A 20269-nucleotide genomic window follows, 5' to 3' on the forward strand; every position below is an offset into this window, starting at 1 on the left:
GAAAACAACGGACCATATGCGGTGAACTTAAGGGATGAAGACCGTAGCCTCCAGGTGAGAATTCTTGTTAAGGTCTCCAAGGATCTCTGTTGTTAAAGCTGGTGAGATAAAGACACAAATAAGTGAAATGTTGCATAGGATTTTTTTTTTTTTTTTTTAAGGACACGGCAACCCACTCCAGTATTCTTGCCTGGGAAATCCCATGGACAGAGGAGCCTGGCAGGGCTCCATGGGGTCATGAAAATGTTGGGCACGACTTATCCACTAAACAACGACAGCAATAAGGGGATATTTATCCATAAACTGGAAAGATGAGGCTACTTTACTTGCAAATTAATAGATACATTTAAGTCCTTTTCTGACTTTACCCTTCATAGTACTGGACACACAAATGACTCATTAGACCCTCTCTTCCCTTGGCTTCAGTAAAACCACACTCTCCTTGTTTTCTTCTCCTCTCTTGCTACCGAAGAGTTTGCTGAGTCCACCTCTACGGTCTCTAACAGCTGACATCTTCAGGGCTTGATTCAAGCCCTTCCTCCACTCTTGACACTTTTTTCTCCCTCAGGTGATTCTGCATTTTTACAGCTTTGAGCTTTAGCTATGGCTAATAGTTTCCAAATTAATCCCTTCAGTCTAGGTCCTTCCTCTGAGTTCTGATTCCTTTATCCATCCAATTGCTATTTGATGTTGCTCTCGTAGTGTATCTCAAAATTAACATGTCCAGAATTTTGTTTTTCCCTCTGAAATCTGTACAACTTCAGTTCTCTTCTCAATGACTGTCTTGCTCACCATGCTTTTCAAACCTAAGCGCAGATGTCAGCTTTGAAACCACTGCCAGCTGGCATCTGGCTTCCAGGGTGTCATCGTCTTGTGTGACTGAGGCACCTGGAAGCCACCTGCTTCTCTCTGTCACCATGACTACCATCTGATCCAGGTCAGCCTCTGCTCCTGCCTGTTCAGTTCAGTCGCTCAGTCATGTCTGACTCTGTGACCCCATGGACTGCAGCACGCCAGGCCTCCCTGTCCAATACCAACTCCCAGAGTTTACTCAAACTCGTGTCCATCGAGTCAGTCATGCCATCCAACCATCTCATCCTTTGTCATCCCCTTCTCCTCCTACCTTCAATCTTTCCCAGCATCAGGGTCTTTTCAAATGAGTCAGTTCTTCACATCAGGTGGCCAAAATATTGGAGTTTCAGCTTCAGCATCAGTCCTTCCAATGAATATCCAGGACTGATTTCCTTTAGGATGGACTGGTTGGTTCTCCTTGCTCTCCAAGGGACTCTCAAGAGTCTTCTTGCCTGTACTATTTTACAATTACTCTTTTCCCCCCTTATTCATTCTTGTGCCTTCCCTTCCTGCACCCATCCATTTCACACAAATAGGTGGAGTGCTATTTTAGTTGATTTTAAGACTTCTGATTTCATGCCAATTTAAGAAACATTTTATTTATTTATTTTTTATTTTTGGCTGTGCTGGGTCTTCATTGTCGCCCATGGGCTTTTTCTAGTTGTGACAAATGGTGGCTACTCTAGTTGCAGTGCACGGGCATCTCATTTCAGTGGCTTCTCTTTTTGTGGATCACGGGTTCTAGAGTATTCAGGCTTCAGTAGCTTTGGGACTTGAACTCTAGAGCACAGGCTCAGTAATTGTGGCACCTGGGCTTAGTTGCCCTGCAGCGTATGGAATCTTCCTGAACTAGGGATTAAGCCCATGTCCTTTGCATTTTCAGGCAGATTATTAACCACTGGACCACTAGGGAAGTTTCATGATTTCATGCCAGTTTAACTGTGGGGAGTGAGGCTTCTCCAGGCAGTTGAAGGGGATGTTAATTATGTGTTTGGCTGTCCATCCTTCATTGTCTCCAGTTGCCTGTCTGGATGGGGAAGGATTCAAATTGTGCTGGATCTCACGTTAGAAGCATCACCTCTCTCCTGGGGGTGCAGTGAAGGAAGAAGACCTTGGAGATAACATGGGAAGCTTGATTTCCAATCTTCTCCCTTCCCTGTCCTTCAAAGGCACTGCACAAGCCTCACTTGACTGGTTTCTTCTTCCAGGGAGTCCAGAAGCTCTCCTTAAGCTTCTGGATTTTCTCCAGGAATAGCAAGGACCCTGGGAGACTTTGGAAAGAATTACTGTTACTAGTGGAAATAGTATGGGCTTCCCTGATGGCTCATAGGGGGGACTGTGGGAAAGTAAATTTAGAAAGTGCTTTAGGAACAATCCCTGGGTGAGATGGCATTTAAGCCCCACAAATCCACCTAGACATGGAAGTAATCCAGATGTCCATCAAAAGATGAATGGATAAAGAAGCTGTGGTACATATATACAATGGAATATTATTCAGCCATAGAAAGGAACACCTTTGAATCAGTTTTAATGAGGTGGATGAACCTAGAATACAGGTAGATGAACCTAGATACAGAGTGAAGTAAGTCAGAAAGAGATAAACAAAGAGAAACCCAACCTTCTTACTTCTGGGAAGCCTATTGCAGCAGTAGCAACAGTGGGGTCCCAAGATCAGTTTCATCATGGATGAAACTACACAGGCCAGCAGGGACCATGACCGTGACCATGACTGATTTGCCCACATTCTAATCATCAAATTACTCTGAATTATATACTTGCGTCTCCATTCCTTTACATTGTGAAAAACAGATTTTAGATCTGTGTGCCTCATTTCCCCTTTTCGTTTTCTTTCTAGGATTCTGTGAATGAAGACACATCTCAGCATAGTATGAATGAAGACACATCTCAGAGGAAGGACCATCCACATGGTAAGATAATCCTTAAAAACTGTTAAGCTCATATCTGTATTCTTTTGAATGCATCATGCATCAAAATAAAGTGGAAAATTATCTAGATAAGTTAGAACAAAAACTCATCCTGTAATAATGAGCAATGTTGAGCATCTTTTCATGTGTCTATTAGCTATCTGTATGTCTTCTTTGGAGAAATGCAAGCTTAGGTCTTCTGTCCACTTTTTGATTTGGTTGTTTGTTTTTCTGGTATTGAGTTGCAGCACTATTTGCAATAGCTAGGACATGGAAGCAATCTAGATGTCCATCAACAGATGAATGGATAAAGAAGTTGTGATACATATATACAATGGAATATTACTCAGCCATGGAAAGGAACACATTTGAGTCTGTTTTAATGAGGTGGATGAACCTACAATATAGGTAGATGAATCTAGAATACAAAATGAAGTAAGTCAAAATGAGAAAAACAATTATTGTTTATTAATGCATATATATGGAATCTAGAAAGATGGTGCTGATGAACCTATTTGCAGAGCAGCAATGGACACACAGACACAGAGAACAGACCTGTGAACATGGTGGGGGTGGGGAGGAAAGGGTGGGATGAATGGAGAGATTGTAGCATGGAAACATATACATTACCCTATGTAAGATAGATAGCTAGTGGGAATTTGCTGCATGACTCAGGGAATTCAAACCGGGGCTCAGCGGCAATCTAGAGGGGTGGGATGGGGTGGGAGGTTCAAGAGGGAAGGGCCGTATATATATACCTATGGCTGATTCATGTTGATGTACGGCAGAAATCAACACAATATTGTAAAGCAATTATCCTCCATTTAAAAATAAATATTTTTTTGGAAAAAGCTGGAAAAAAATAATGCATCCTGGAGCCCTAGCTGAGGCTGGGGCCCACAGTTTGTCCCCGAGGGAGTCTCAAACATTTGTGAGTAAGTGCAGCACCAGCAGAGGCTCTGGACATGGCACAGGTGCCCCCAGCCTTCTTGCAAATGTTTCAGAGCTGGGCTTGCCTCTTGCAGCTTCTTTCCTGCCTCAGCCTCTTCTTCCAGCCTGGCATCCCAATGTTGGACTCCTGCTGGAAGCAGAAATAAATCCACATGTATGCCTGCTCAGTGGTGCCTGACTCTTTGCAACCCCATGGGCTGTAGCCCACCAGGCTCCTCTGTCCATGGGATTCTCCAGGCAAGAATATTAGAGTGGGTTGCCATGCCCTCCTGCAGGGGATCTTCCAGACTCAGGGATTAAACCCTAGTCTGCATCTCCTTCACTGGCAGGCACATTCTTTACCACTGGGCCACCTCAGTTCAGTACAGTTCAGTTGCTCATTTGTGTCCAACTCTTTTGGACCATGTGGACTGTAGCACGCCAGGCTTCTCTGTCCGTTACCAACTGCTAGTCATGGTGGTGGTGGTTTAGTTGCTAAGTCGTGTCCGACTCTTATGATCCCATGGACTTTAGCCTGTCAGGCTCCTCTGTCCATTGGATTCTCCAGGCAAGAATACTGGAGTGAGTTGCCATTTCCTTCTCCAGGGGATCTTCCTGACCCAGGGATCAAACCAGGGTCTCCTGCATTGCAGGCAGATGATTTACCAACTGAGCTATGAAGGAAGCTGAGTAACTCCTGGAGTTTGCTCAAATTCATGTCCATCGAGTCAGTAATGCCATCCAACCATCTCATCTTTGGTCATCCTTTTCTCTGCCTGCCTTCAATCTTTCCCAGCATCAGGGTCTTTTCCAGTGAGTCAGTTCTTCACATCAGGTGGCCAAAGTATTGGAGTTTCAGCTTCAGCATTAGTCCTTCCAATGAATATTCAGGACTGATCTCCTTTAGGATGGACTGGTTGGATCTCCTTGCAGTCCAAGGGACTTTCAAGAGTCTTCTCCAACACCACAGTTCAAAAGCATCAATTCTTCAGCACTCAACTTTCTTTAAAGAAAGCTTTCTAAAGAAAGCTGTGCCACCTAGGAAGCCCAAAATAACTTCATGGATAACACTAAACAGAATAACATCTGCAGAATTCCGAGATGGAGCTCAGTATCCATGTGGTGATTGCTTTTAATGGTGTATCGTGCACAGAGCATGAGTCAGTATGCACAGATCTGCCTCGTTTTGTTCAGTGGATGTAACTGGTTCATGGTATGGGCATACACAACTAATTCAGCCATTTTGTTGTTGTTGTTGATGGACTCCTGGGTTATTTCCAGGCTAGTTCTGTGCAAGAACTGAATATTTCACACTAAGATAGATGAGATCTGTGTTCTTGTAATTGTAAATCAAACTTACAATTTTAATAATGAAAATTATTGCAGCTGAGGGCTTCCCCGGTGGCTCAGAGAGTAAAGAATCTGCCTGCAATGCAGGATCGACACTGAAAATGAAAGTGAAGTCATTCAGTCGTATCTGACTCTCTGCAACCCAATGGACTGTAGCCCACCAGGCTCCTATGTCCATGGGATTTTCCAGGCAAGAATACTGGACTGGGTTGCCATTTCCTTCTTCAGGGGGTCTTCCCAACCCAGGAATCCAAGTCGGGTCTCCCACATTGCGGGCAGACTCTTTACTGTCTTGAGTCACCAGGGAATCCTGACATTATGTGCTGGGAAATACATTGGGTTGGCCAAAAAGTTTGTTCAGATTTTTTTCATCACATATCACATTTTATGGAAAAATCTGAAAGAACTTTTGGACCAAATATATATATATATATATATATGTAAAGCCCATAAATTATTTAATCTTCATAGCATATAATATATAATTCTCACAATAACCCAACAATATAGTCCTCATAACAATCCTATAAAGAAGGTGCTATTTTCATTATTCTCATTCTACAGATGAGTGAAATTAGCCAGAAATACGTGAATTTAGACAGCGATAGGGAGTTAAAGTTCTGTCGATGGCCTTCAGCCAAGACCCCCAGAAATATTTCTGTTATTGAACAAAATTGGGTTGAATGATTTGAGACAGTAAGGGAATATCACACATGATGGGGACCAAGAAGCACCATAGAAATGATGGGGTTGGGGAAGACTTTCCATAGGACGTTGGCTTGTGTGAGGTGATTTTGGGGAAAGTAGTAACTCTTCCAGGCTTCCTTGCTGGTTCAGCACTGAAAGAATTTGCCTGCAATGCAGGAGACCCAGGTTTGATCCCTGAGTCAGGAAGATTCCCTGGAAAAGGGAATGACAACCCACTCTAGTATTCTTGTCTGGGAAATCCCATAGACGGAGGAGCCTGGTGAGCTACAGTCCATGGGGTCGTGCAGAATCAGACACGACTGAAGTGACTTAGCAGCAGCAGCTAAAAATACGGGGCATTTCCATCACCTTAGGAGTTCTTACTCTCCTTTCTTGAAAGGAGCCTCTCTCTAGACTTCCATTGATATGAGTTAATTTTGTGTGTTCTTGAACTTCAGATAATGACATTACATAGCATGTGGCTTTGTGTTTGGCTTTCTTCACTTAGCGTGTTTTGGAGACCCATCTAGGCTGCATATCAGTCCATCACTTTTTGTTAAATTCCTGAGTTGTGTTCTATTTTATGAATATACCACTAAGATGCATTTTAAACTCACTCTCCATGGTTCTGCCTTAGGCCATGAACTTCATGCCCCAGTACTTAACTTTGGTAGCAAAATAAGAGGAATTCCAAGGCTCAAGACCAGTGAAGGCCACGTTTAACGTTTTCACGTTCCTGAGAAATCTCAAGCCCTTTACACCTCTCTTAAGTTGGTCATGGCCCTTTTCATGGCTTTCACTTTGATGGGTAGCTTCTGGCTGGGACTACAGGTCTCCTGGTTCAGAGCATCATGGCCGTTCTCTACAAAAACTGGCAACAAGAGATTTTCAAAAACGCAAAAGAGGTTTATGAGCTATCCTAAAAGCTGTCCACATCTCTGTATTCTACTGTGAGAATCAACTCTGAATCTGTCCTTTTGTCCCAGGGTCAGGGGAGCAGCATCAGCAGATGACAGGATGGGAACCAAGCCCCTGGCCGCCAGCCCTGAAGGTCCTGCTGGTGGGGAAGCGTGGTGTGGGGAAAAGTGCAGTTGGAAACAGCCTTCTGGGGAAGCGGGTCTTTGAGACTCGATACAGTGAAAAGCCAGTAACCCAGAGGTGCATGTCTGAGAGCAGAATCTGGAGAGAGAGGCAAGTTTTGATCATTGATACTCCAGACTTCTCATCTTCAAAGGACATTGAACAAGACCTTGTGAACAACACCTACCCAGGTCCTCATGCTTTCCTGCTGGTGACCCCCCTGGGCTCCTTCAATGAGAAAGATGACATGGTGCTGAGCACCATCCAACGCATTTTTGGGGACAAATTCATCGAGTACATGATCATTCTCCTCACCAGGGAAGAAGATATAGAGAATCCAGACCTAGAAAAGTTCTTAGCCAGAAGTAAAAGGCTCAAGGAGCTCATCAACAAATGTAAAAACCAATACAGTGTCTTCAACTACAGAGCTACGGAGGAGGAGAAGCAATGCCAGGTGGATAAACTCCTGCAGGAAATTGTGAGCATGGTGCAGCAGAATGGGGACAAGCCTTGTACTTTCAGAGAGAAAGGTAAGTGAGGTCTAGAAAATCTTTTATGCATACTTAAAAAGTAGACCTAAATGTCCAAGAACTTTATTTTCTGAAGGGCAGAGAGGACATCAAAATGACAGGTATCATCTATTGACCAACTCTTCTCTCTTTCTCCTTTATTTCTCAAAAATTTTTTTAAATTTTATTTTATTTTTAAACTTTACATAATTGTATTAGTTTTGCCAAATATCAAAATGAATCCGCCACAGGTATACATGTGTTCCCCATCCTGAACCCTCCTCCCTCCTCCCTCCCCATACCATCCCTCTGGGTCGTCCCAGTGCACCAGCCCCAAGCATCCAGTACCGTGCATCAAACCTGGACTGGCAACTCGTTTCATACATGATATTATACATGTTTCAATGCCATTCTCCCAAATCTTCCCACCCTCTCCCTCTCCCACAGAGTCCATAAGACTGTTCTATACATCAGTGTCTCTTTTGCTGTCTCGTACACAGGGTTATTGTTACCATCTTTCTAAATTCCATATATATGCGTTAGTATACTGTATTGGTGTTTTTCTTTCTGGCTTACTTCACTCTGTATAATAGGCTCAAGTTTCATCCACCTCATTAGAAGTGATTCAAATGTATTCTTTTTAATGGCTGAGTAATACTCCATTGTGTATATGTACCACTGCTTTCTTATCCATTCATCTGCTGATGGACATCTAGGTTGCTTCCATGTCCTGGCTATTATAAACAGTGCTGCGATGAACATTGGGGTACACGTGTCTCTTTCCCTTCTGGTTTCCTCAGTGTGTATGCCCAGCAGTGGGATTGCTGGGTCATAAGGCAGTTCTATTTCCAGTTTTTTAAGAAATCTCCACACGGTTCTCCATAGTGGCTGTACTAGTTTGCATTCCCACCAACAGTGTAAGAGGGTTCCCTTTTCTCCACACCCTCTCCAGCATTTATTGCTTGTAGACTTGTGGATCGCAGCCATTCTGACTGGCGTGAAATGGTACCTCATAGTGGTTTTGATTTGCATTTCTCTGATAATGAGTGATGTTGAGCATCTTTTCATGTGTTTGTTAGCCATCTGTATGTCTTCTTTGAAGAAATGTCTATTTAGTTCTTTGGCCCATTTTTTGATTGGGTCATTTATTTTTCTGGAATTGAGCTGTAGGAGTTGCTTGTATATTTTTGAGATTAGTTGTTTGTCAGTTGCTACATTTGCTATTATTTTCTCCCATTCTGAAGGCTGTCTTTTCACCTTGCTTATAGTTTCCTTTGTTGTGCAGAAGCTTTTAAAATTAATTAGATCCCATTTGTTTATTTTTTATTTTATTTCCAATATTCTGGGAGGTGGGTCATAGAGGATCCTGCTGTGATGTATGTCGGAGAGTGTTTTGCCTATGTTCTCCTGTAGGAGTTTTATAGTTTCTGGTCTTACATTTAGATCTTTAATCCATTTTGAGTTTATTTTTGTGTATGGTGTTAGAAAGTGTTTTAGTTTCATTCTTTTACAAGTGGTTGACCAGTTTTTCTAGCACCACTTGTTAAAGAGATTGTCTTTAATCCATTGTATATTCTTGCCTCCTTTGTCAAAGATAAAGTGTCCATATGTGCGTGGATTTATCTCTGGGCTTTCTATTTTGTTCCATTGATCTATATTTCTGTCTTTGTGCCAGTACCATACTGTCTTGATGACTGTGGCTTTGTAGTAGAGCCTGAAGTCAGATATGTTGATTCCTCCAGTTCCATTCTTCTTTCTCAAGACTGTTTTGGCTATTCGAGGTTTTTTGTATTTCCATACAAATTGTGAAATTATTTGTTCTAGCTCTGTGAAGAATACCCTTGGTAGCTTGATAGGGATTGCATTGAATCTATAAATTGCTTTGGGTAGTATACTCATTTTCACTATATTGATTCTTCCAATCCATGAACATGGTATATTTCTCCATCTGTTAGTGTCCTCTTTGATTTCTTTCACCAGTGTTTTATAGTTTTCTATATATAGGTCTTTAGTTTCTTTAGGTAGATATATTCTTAAGTATTTTATTCTTTCTGTTGCAATGGTGAATGTAATTGTTTCCTTAATTTCTCTTTCTGTTTTCTCATTATTAGTGTATAGGAATGCAAGGGATTTCTGTGTGTTGATTTTATATCCTGCAACTTTACTATAATCATTGATTAGTTCTAGTAATTTTCTGGCGGAGTCTTTAGGGTTTTCTATGTAGGGGATCATGTCATCTGCAAATAGTGAGAGTTTTACTTCTTTTCCAATTTGGATTCCTTTTATTTCTTTTTCTGCTCTGATTACTGTGGCCAAAACTTCCAAAACTATGTTGAATAGTAATGGTGAAAGTGGGCACCCTTGTCTTGTTCCTGACTTCAGAGGGAACGCTTTCAATTTGTCACCATTGAGGATAATGTTTGCTGTGGGTTTGTCATATATAGCTTTTATTATGTTGAGGTATGTTCCTTCTATTCCTGCTTTCTGGAGACTTTTTATCATAAATGGATGTTGAATTTTGTCAAAGGCTTTCTCTGCATCTATTGAGATAATCATATAGTTTTTATTTTTCAATTTGTTAATGTGGTGTATTACATTGATTGATTTGTGGATATTGAAGAATCCTTGCATCCTTGGGATAAAGCCCACTTGGTCATGGTGTATGATATTTTTAATGTGTTGTTGGATTCTGATTGCTAGAATTTTGTTAAGGATTTTTGCATCTATGTTCATCAGTGATATTGGCCTGTAGTTTTCTTTTTTTGTGGCATCTTTGTCAGGTTTTGATATTAGGGTGATGGTGGCCTCATAGAATGAGTTTGGAAGTTTACCTTCCTCTGCAATTTTCTGGAAGAGTTTGAGCAGGATAGGTGTTAGATCTTCTCTAAATTTTTGGTAGAATTCAGCTGTGAAGCCGTCTGGGCCTGGGCTTTTGTTTGCTGGAAGATTTTTGATTACAGTTTCAATTTCTGTGCTTGTGATGGGTCTGTTAAGATTTTCTATTTCTTCCTGGTCCAGTTTTGGAAAGTTGTACTTTTCTAAGAATTTGTCCATTTCTTCCACATTGTCCATTTTATTGGCATATAATTGCTGATAGTAGTCTCTTATGATCCTTTGTATTTCTGTGTTGTCTGTTGTGATCTCTCCATTTTCATTTCTAAATTTATTGATTTGATTTTTCTCCCTTTGTTTCTTGATGAGTCTGGCTAATGGTTTGTCAATTTTATTTATCCTTTCAAAGAACCAGCTTTTGGTTTTGTTGATTTTTGCTATGGTCTCTTTTGTTTCTTTTGCATTTATTTCTGCCCTAATTTTTAATATTTCTTACCTTCTACTAACCCTGGGGTTCTTCATTTCTTCCTTTTCTGGTTGCTTTAGGTGTAGAGTTAGGTTACTTATTTGACTTTTTTCTTGTTTCTTGAGGTATGCCTGTATTGCTATGAACTTTCCCCTTAGGACTGCTTTTACAGCGTCCCACAGGTTTTGGGTTGTTGTGTTTTCATTTTCATTCGTTTCTATGCAAATTTTGATTTCTTTTTTGATTTCTTCTCTGATTTGTTGGTTATTCAGCAGCGTGTTGTTCAGCCTCCATATGTTGGAATTTTTAATAGTTTTTCTCCTGTAATTGAGATCTAATCTTACTGCATTGTGGTCAGAGAAGATGCTTGGAATGATTTCTATTTTTTTGAATTTACCAAGGCTAGATTTATGGCCCAGGATGTGATCTATCCTGGAGAAGATTCCATGTGCACTTGAGAAAAAGGTGAAATTCATTGTTTTGGGATGAAATGTCCTATAGATATCATTTAGGTCTAACTGGTCTATTGTATCATTTAAACTTTGTGTTTCCTTGTTAATTTTCTGTTTAGTTGATCTATCCATAGGTGTGAGTGGGGTATTAAAGTCTTCCACTATTATTGTGTTATTGTTAATTTCTCCTTTCATACTTGTTAGCATTTGTCTTACATATTGCAGTGCTCCCGTGTTGGGTGCATATATATTTATAATTGTTATATCTTCTTCTTGGGTTGATCCTTTGATCATTATGTAGTGACCGTCTTTGTCTCTTTTCACAGCCTTTGTTTTAAAGTCTATTTTATCTGATATGAGTATTGCTACTCCTGCTTTCTTTTGGTCCCTATTTGCATGGAAAATCTTTTTCCAGCCTTTCACTTTCAGTCTGTATGTGTCCCCTGTTTTGAGGTGGGTCTCTTGTAGACAATATATGTAGGGGTCTTGTTTTTGTATCCATTCAGCCAGTCTTTGTCTTTTGGTTGGGGCATTCAACCCATTTACGCTTAAGGTAATTACTGATAAGTATGATCCCGTTGCCATTTACTTTATTGTTTTGGGTTCGAATTTATACACCCTTTTTGTGTTTCCTGTCCAGAGAATATCCTTTAGTATTTGTTGGAGAGCTGGTTTGGTGGTGCTGAATTCTCTCAGCTTTTGCTTGTCTGTAAAGCTTTTGGTTTCTCCTTCATATTTGAATGAGATCCTTGCTGGGTACAGTAATCTGGGCTGTAGGTTATTTTCTTTCATCACTTTAAGTATGTCTTGCCATTCCCTCCTGGCCTGAAGAGTTTCTATTGAAAGATCAGCTGTTATCCTTATGGGAATTCCCTTGTGTGTTATTTGTTGTTTTTCCCTTGCTGCTTTTAATATTTGTTCTTTGTGTTTGATCTTTGTAAATTTGATTAATATGTGTCTTGGGGTGTTTTGCCTTGGGTTTATCCTGTCTGGGACTCTCTGGGTTTCTTGGACTTGGGTGATTATTTCCTTCCCCATTTTAGGGAAGTTTTCAACTATTATCTCTTCAAGTATTTTCTCATGGTCTTTCTTTTTGTCTTCTTCTTCTGGGACCCCTATGATTCAAATGTTGTAGTGTTTAATATTGTCCTGGAGGTCTCTGAGATTGTCCTCATTTCTTTTAATTCGTTTCTCTTTTTTCCTCTCTGATTCATTTATTTCTACCATTCTATATTCCAATTCACTAATCCTATCTTCTGCCTCTGTTATTCTATTTGTTGCCTCCAGAGTGTTTTTAATTTAATTTATTGTATTCTTCATTATATATTGACTCTTTTTTATTTCTTCTAGGTCCTTGTTAAACCCTTCTTGCATCTTCTCAATCCTTGTCTCCAGGCTATTTATCTGTGATTCCATTTTGATTTCAAGATTTTGGATCAATTTCACTATAATTATTTGGAATTCTTTATCAGGTAGATTCCCTATCTCTTCCTCTTTTGTTTGGTTTGGTGGGCATTTATCCTGTTCCTTTACCTGCTGGGTATTCCTCTGTGTCTTCATCTTGTTTAAATTGCTGAGTTTGGGGTGTCCTTTCTGTATTCTGGCAGTTTGTGGAGTTCTCTTTATTGTGGCGTTTCCTCACTGTGTGTGGGTTTGTACAGGTGGCTTGTCAAGGTTTCTTGGTTAGGGAAGCTTGTGTCGGTGTTCTGGTGGGTGGAGCTTATTTCTTCTCTCTGGAGTGCAATGAAATGTCCAGTAATGAGTTATAAGATGTCTATGGTTTTGGGGTGACTTTGGGCAGCCTGTATCTTGGAGCTCAGGGCTCTGTTCTTTTGTTGCTGGAGAATTTGCGTGGTATGTCTTGCCCTGGGACTTGTTGGCCCTTGTGTGGTGGTTGGTTTCAGTGTTGGTATGGAGGCGTTTGATGAGCTCCTGTCAATTAACGTTCCCTGGAGTCAGGAGTTCCCTGGAGTCAGGGTTTGGACTTAAGCCTCCTGATTCCAGTTATCGGTCCAATTTTTACAGTCGTTTCAAAACTTCTCCTTCTATACAGCACCATTGATAAAACATCTACCTTAAAGATGAAGAGTTTTTCCACCGTGGGGGTCACCCAGAGAGGTTCACAGCGTTACATGGAGAAGAGAAGAGGAAGGAGGGATTTAGAGGTGACCCGAATGAGATGAGGTGGAATCAATAGAGGAGAGATTGTGCTAGCCAGTAATCACTTCCTTATGTGCACTCCACAACTGGACCGCTCAGAGATGTACACGGAGTTATACAGAGAAGAGAAGAAGGAGGAAGGAGACAGAGGTGGCCAGGAGGATAAAAGGGGGGAATGAAAAGGAGGGAGACAGATCCAGCCAGTAATCAGTTCCCTAAGTGTTCTCCACCGTCTGGAACACACAGAAATTCACAGAGTTGGGTAGAGTAGAGAGGGGTTAGGGAGGAGACACAGGCGACCTGGTGGAGAAAAAGGAGAGTCCAAAGGGAGAGACAGCAGTCAAGCCAGTAATCTCGCTCCCTAGTGAAAAATGGGTCCTGAAGATTGGGTTCTTAAAGATACAAAATTGGTAACAAATACATAAAAGCAAAAATTAAAAATCTAGAGTAGAGTTTGGAATTTCAAAAATACAATGTTAAAGAAAAGAAGAAAGAAAAGAAAGAGAGAGGAAAACAAACAAACAAACAAAGTCATGAAAATTATAAAGAAAATATAGGTACAAAATTGATAACAAATACCAAAAAGCAAAAGTTAAAAGTCTAGAGTAGAGTTTGGAATTTCAAAAATACAATGTTAAAAAAAAAGAAGAAGAAGAAAGAAAACAAACAAACAAACAAAAACAAAGTCGCAAAAATTATAAAGAAAATATAGGTACAAAATTGATAAAAAATACCAAAAACCAAAAATTAAAAATCTAGAGTAGAATTTGGAATTTCAGATATACAATGTTATATAAAAGAAGAGAAAGAAAGAGAGGGAAAAAAAGTCACAAAAATTATAAAGTATGTATATATATGGGTACCAAATTGATAACAAATACCAAGAAGCTAAAATTAAAAATCTAGAGTAGAGTTTGGAATTTCAGAAATACAGTGTTAAAGAAAAGAAGAAGAAAAAAAAAAGTCAAAAAAATTATAAAAAATATATATATGAAGTTTGCTGTTAAAAAAAAAGGGGGTCTTTTTTTTTTTTTTGCTAAGTAATAGTAGGTTATAAAAGTGAAAATTGAAGGAATAATAGAGGACTTAAAATTCTTTAAAAATTAAAAAAATAAAAGAAAGAATGATCGTAAGAATAGCAAAAATATATCTAGAACTTTCTCTAGTTTTGTTGTGGGTATTGTGGGTTCAGTTCATTTTTGGCTAGTTCCTTGGTCCAACTTACATTTCTCAAGATCTATAGGCCCCTTCCTATGAAGTTGGTACTAACCACAGGGTTTTAATCTATTGCCTGTGGCTTCCAAGGCGGTTCCCTCTGTTATAGCTTCTTCTGTTTGCTGATCTTTTTAGTGTCTGCTTTCCTCTCTGACACAAAGGTGACAGTGGAGGACACTTTTTTTTTTTTTTTTTTTTAAGCTCACTTGTTGAGTCGTGCTGTGGGGAGGGAGGGACGCTGCAAACAAATAACACTGGCGTGTGCTCTCAGTGCCTCAGCCACACTGGGCCTGCCCCCACTCACTGCGCATGTAGCCTCCCTGCCCACACTGCTCAGGCTCTAGGTTGCTCCACTGGGAACCATCCGTGTCCAGCCCTGGGCTGCTTGCACCTCCCAGGTCCAAGCCGCTCAGGTTCAGGCACTCAGGTAGTCCTCAGAGGCGCAGACTCGGTAGGGCCTGCATTTTGTGCCCTTACCAGGTCCGAGCAGCTTAGGTGATGAGGTGTTTGGCAAGCGTGATTGCTGTGACTTATTGCCTCCCTGCTGCTCAGTTATCTAGGTGTACAACCAGTGCATCTTCTCAGGTGGATGTTGACTGTCCAGACCCCCAAGAAGTTTTAGTTAGCAAAACTTGGCTGCTTACAGTTTTATAGATAATGTCTCACTGGGGCTGCGAATGCCCCCTTCCGGCTCTAGCTGTCTGTCACCAGAGGGGGATGGTCTGCAGCCGGCTATCTCTGTTCAGTCCTTTGTTCCGTGCGCGGGCCTGGCGGTGTCTTAGGTTAGGGCTGGCTTTTTGCGTGGTAGATACCCCACAGTCTGGTTTGCTAGCCCAAATTATTTCTCTCAGATAGTGCTCGGGTTATTCAGGCCAGATCCTTACTCTAAGTGATGCAGCCCACGCCGCGCTGCGCCTCCCTGCCCAGCCCCCGCTTGCTAGTGGCGTGTACAGGCATCTGCGCTGCTTCTCCGCTGGGGGAGTTACCGTAGGGCTCCTAATCTGCAGGTTTGAATTGTTTCTTTATTTTTCCTCCCTGTTATGTTGCCATCTGTGCTTCCAAGGCTCGGCACAGATTCGGCAGTGAGATGGTTTCCTGGTGTTTGGAAACTTCTCTCTTTTTAAGACTCCCTTCCCAGGACGGAGCTCCATCCCTCCCTCTTTTGTCTCTTTTTTTGGCTTTTATATTTTTTCCTACCCCCTTTCGAAGACTTGGGTTGCTTTTCTGGGTGCCTGATGTCCTCTGCCGTCATTCAGAAGTTGTTTTGTGGAATTTACTCGGTGTCTAAATGTTCTTTTGATGAATTTGTGGGGGAGAAAGTATTCTCCCCGTCCTACTCCTCCACCATCTTAGCTCCTCCCCTTCTCAAATTTTACTAAATTATTTTCTAAACTATTTATTTATGGCTGTGCTGGGTCTTTGTTGCTGCCAGGGCTTTTCTCTAGTTGCAGGAAGTAGCCCCAATGAGATCAGAGGCTACTCTCTCATTGTGGTGGGCTCAGTAGTTTCAGCTCCTGGGCTCTAGAGCACAAGCTCAATAATCGTGGCATGTGGAATCATCCCAGATCAGGGATTGAACCCATGTCTCCTGCATTGGCAGGCAGATTCTTTACCACTGAGCCTCTAGGGAAGCCCACATTTTACTAAATTTATGTTCCTTTCCATGCAGTGTCCTGTAAGTAAGTTAGCAAGTGTTAGTCACTCAGTCGTGTCTAACTCTGCGACCCCATGGACTGTAGCCCACAGGCTGCTCTGTCCATGGGATTATCCAGGCAAGAATACTGGAGAGGGTTACCAATCCCTTCTCCAGAGGATCTTTCCTACCCAGGGATCAAACCTGGGTTTCCTGCATTGCAGGCAGATTTTTTACCATCTGAGCCACCTGGAAGTCCTGACTTGATCTCTAATTCTCTCCTGACTCTTCTCCTGTCTTCAACTGGATGGTGAGCATCTTGAGGGGAAAAGTTGACCTTTTCCAGTCTCTTGTCTTCCCTGTAGTGTATCTGTTGCCCAGGCCTTAGCACTTAGTGCTGGTGATGAGACAGTAAAGAACCAAGAGAGTGGATAAAGAGGTCAAGGCGGGGGAAAGGTAGAGGCAGAGGGAGGGAAGGAGAGGAGAGGGGAGGAAGAAGAGAAGTGTAGAACCAATGACCCAGGACTGCCTCCTAGCTCTTTACTCTTCCCTCTGTTGGAGAAGGGGGGCCATTTTACTGGACAAGCACAGGGAGCCTGGGTGCTCCTGAGGGTCATGCCCCACATGGCCCTACATGGGTTTGATTAATCCAGCCACACTACCCTACCCACAGCTAAAGCAGAAGTCCCCATCTACTCAGTGCTACAAGTCCTATTGACCTGAGCTCAGATTCTTCCAGCCTAGTTCTACTCATCCCATCCTCTTCTGCTTCAAAGATCCTCACTTGGAAAGAACATCAGACCAAGAGGAGCATGTCTGTTCAATGTGCCTTTTCACATTCTTAATGGAGATCCTAAAAGCACAGGCATGTGGGAAAGTCAGAGGGGCTGCGTGGAGGAAGCCTGACTTGAAACAGGCTTTGGAAAGTGGATAGAGTTTAGATGACTGAGCAGAACATTCCAGAGGGTACACTAGCAACTTTAAGGCAGGATGTAGAACTGAGCATCTACTTGTGAGGGGACCAAGGGGCAAGGTCTTGATGGAGATGAAGGGCTCACACCTCTAGATGTGGAATGGGGACGTGAGACAAGATTGTAGAGGTAGGTGGTAACCACATTCTCTCAGGGTATGAGAGAGGGACTTAAGATATATACATATATTTTTATCCTGTAAGTATAACCATGAGATTGTGGGTTCAGGATAAATAATTCAATAATTTCTCCTGGAGAGAAGAGCATGAGATAGGCTTCTTTCTCTCTTTGTTTTGAGGTGGATATTAGTAACTTGGTAAAAATTCTCAATTGAGAACTATGAGGCCTGAACGGAAGAGTGAGATCGCAGTACAAATGCAAAGTCATAAGGAAAACCCCAATAAAATGTATTGTAAGAGCTCTGTGCATCTCTGATCTCATTTATAGGGTAATGTCTCCTGCTTTCCTTTCCACAGAGCCCCTGCACATTATCCTCGTGGGGAAGAGTGGGACTGGGAAGAGTGCCAGTGGGAACACCATCCTCGGGAGCCCGGAGTTCCACTCTCAGCTGAAAGCACAGCCGGTCACCACGAGCTGCCATGTTGGCAGGAGAACATGGAACGGGCAGGATGTTGTGGTTATGGACACTCCAGCACTCTGTCAGGAGTCCAGAGCTGAAGGGGACCTATCCCAGCTGGAGAAGGCAGTCAAGGACTGTAGGTCCTACTATAAAGAAGGGAGTACAGTTCTGGTTTTGGTGTTACAGCTGGGACGGATCACTACAGAGGACAAAAAGGCAGTGGGGGAGCTAGAGTGCATCTTTGGAGCAGAAGTTATGGAATACATGATCGTGCTGTTCACCAGGAAGGAAGACCTAGAGACTGGGAAACTTGACGATTATGTCAATAACACAAATAACAAGTATCTTAAGAACATAATTGCAAGATGTAAGGGGAGATATTGTGCTTTTAATAACAAAGAAACTGGCCAAGCCAGAGAAGACCAGGCAAAAGAGCTTTTGACAATGGCTAGTGAAGTGATAAAGGGCGGTGGACAGCATAAACATCCCCGTACATGGAATGTAGGCAAAATAATGAAAAATATTCAGGAAAAGCCCTCCAAATTACTAAGTAATTTAAAGGAAAGGTTCTAGGAAAATGAAATGCCTGGGGTCTCCTTAAGTTGAAGATACCCTCAGGCTACAATCATGGGGGAGGAATGGCAGGGGGATGGGAAGAGGGACCATGACTTTGAGAGCTTGAGAGATGAATGCGTCTCAGCTTGTGATGCTTCAGCTCTTTGTAGGTAAATAGACAGGGCATGTAGTAGGGGATAATAAAGGAGAAAGACGAAATAAGGTAGGGAAATCTTGGAAAGGGCTTAAGGTATTAGGCTGATATTAAGGATCAGAGTCAAGTCACAAGAATCACTTCACCTATGTAGGTAGACTGGAGTCAGGACAGACACTGGAACTAAGGCCAAGGCGAGCCTGGGGTCAGAATACAGATATCACATGAGAACCAGGGGATTCAGCTACATGAGAGTAAGACAATGTCCTGCCAACTCCTGGGCATGGCAGAATGGAGAAGTTGGACTCTTGTGAGCCTCTGTTGCTGGGCACTGCTTGCCAGGTTCTCCTAGCTCCCCAGCTCCCACAGGGGAGCTCTCAGGACCGTCTTTTCCTTATGTGGTTACTCCTTACTCCTTTGTTCCAAGCTGGAGTGGAAAGTGGGACCCAGTCTACCCTTCTTTGCTCTCCCTAAGGAAATGGACATGAATCTGTGAAGTATCAAAAGATTTTATTGCTAATCAGTCATGGTGACACAGACTAGAACAAAAATTAGAAGCATGGTAAAATTGCTAATTAGATAATCTTGCAAAATTTAAAATTCTAAGTAAAATTCTAGATTTCCTGTAGAATTTTCAGAAAAAGTTACTGAAAACTCCTTTGTATTTATTTTTCTCTTTGTCTCCCTTTCTCTTTCTCTCCACCCCCATCCCATTCCCTGAGGCTTATGCATCCATGCTCAGTCATGTCCAACTCTTTATGACCCCACGGACTGTAGCCCACTGTGGACAAGCTCCTCTGCCCATGGGATTTTTCCAGGCAAGAATACCGGAGTGGGTTGCCATTTCTTCCTGCAAGGGATCTTCCCAACCCAGAGAATGAAACCAAGTCTCCTGTGTCTCCTGCATTGGCAGATGGATTCTTTACCACTGAGCCAACTGGGAATCTCCTCCCCAAGGCTTAGGAACTCAAATAATAATGGCTTAAACACATTAAGGGTTTATTGTGTGTCTTATGTCAAGAAATCCAGGAGTAAGCAGTTTGGGGCCAGTGTAGCACTGACATTCCAGTGTCTTTCTACCTTTCTGCCCCTAGTCATTGGCATGGGTGTCTCCATACTTAAGGTTGCTTCTTGGTTCCTACTCATGGCTAGGCAGATTATGTTGAGAGCTATCTAGTGTGGGTGATAAATGAGAACTATGAAATCTCCCAGTTAGGTGTAAGGTCAGATATTTTCAATACTAACCATGTTTTGAGGACATGATCTATGTCATCTGCTTTTTTAAAATTTCAAAATATCAGGTTATCTCAAGATTAACTCATTTATAAGAGCATGGATTGTCATCATTAATACTTTTGTACTCTGTATAACTCTTAATAAATTCTGGAAGGTGTGTGTAAATATATTCAGTTGAGTGAAATAATAAAGATGAAATTTATTATGAATTCATGTCCTCCTCATGATTCCTATTTTTCTGACTTGGGGGAAGATCATGCTTCCATATAGAGGAAATGAAGATGTTTAGATTCCTTGACTCTGAAGTTTTTGTATCTTTGATGCATGAAGACCTTTAAACTGGGTGACAGTCACTTTACTAGCCTCTGCCAACTCAAGAATCTTCTACTCTGAGCATTTCACAACAGCGAGGACAAACAAAAGTAACTGGTATTAGAGGCAGGTACATAGAAGCCATTCTGTGCCTCTTGCCACAGCTTCCCTTTGGCTTACATGTGGGAACAAATCCCAAGGTGCTACCCATGATTGAGCAGGTGACATCGGGGGCCTGCATGAGGTGGGTACTGTGTGGGCTGAGCAACATGATGTACATTGCCAGAGGAGAAGAGAAAGAGGCAGGAAGAATATTTGAAGAACTAATGGCTGCAAGCTTCCAAAATTTGATGAAAAACATTAATCTACA

General features: G+C 41.9%; 1 protein-coding gene across 2 annotated transcripts; it reads left to right on the forward strand.

Moving 5' to 3' along the window:
• On the forward strand, positions 1 to 19796 carry GIMAP8 (GTPase, IMAP family member 8; the record flags this gene model as incomplete). 2 transcript variants are annotated; one of them, XR_011566366.1, is given in 5 exon segments in its annotated part: positions 1 to 54; positions 2708 to 2780; positions 6731 to 7354; positions 12434 to 12555; positions 17539 to 17672. XR_011566366.1 is itself a non-coding variant. In XM_070788369.1 (4 exon segments), coding segments are annotated over 4 exon segments (1428 nt in total), but the record flags the coding sequence as incomplete, so codon positions are not given.
• Between the last annotated feature and the right edge of the window lie 473 nt (positions 19797 to 20269).

The sequence above is a fragment of the Bos indicus genome, chromosome 4 (assembly GCF_029378745.1).
Source record: "Bos indicus isolate NIAB-ARS_2022 breed Sahiwal x Tharparkar chromosome 4, NIAB-ARS_B.indTharparkar_mat_pri_1.0, whole genome shotgun sequence".
Lineage (NCBI taxonomy): Eukaryota > Metazoa > Chordata > Mammalia > Artiodactyla > Bovidae > Bos > Bos indicus.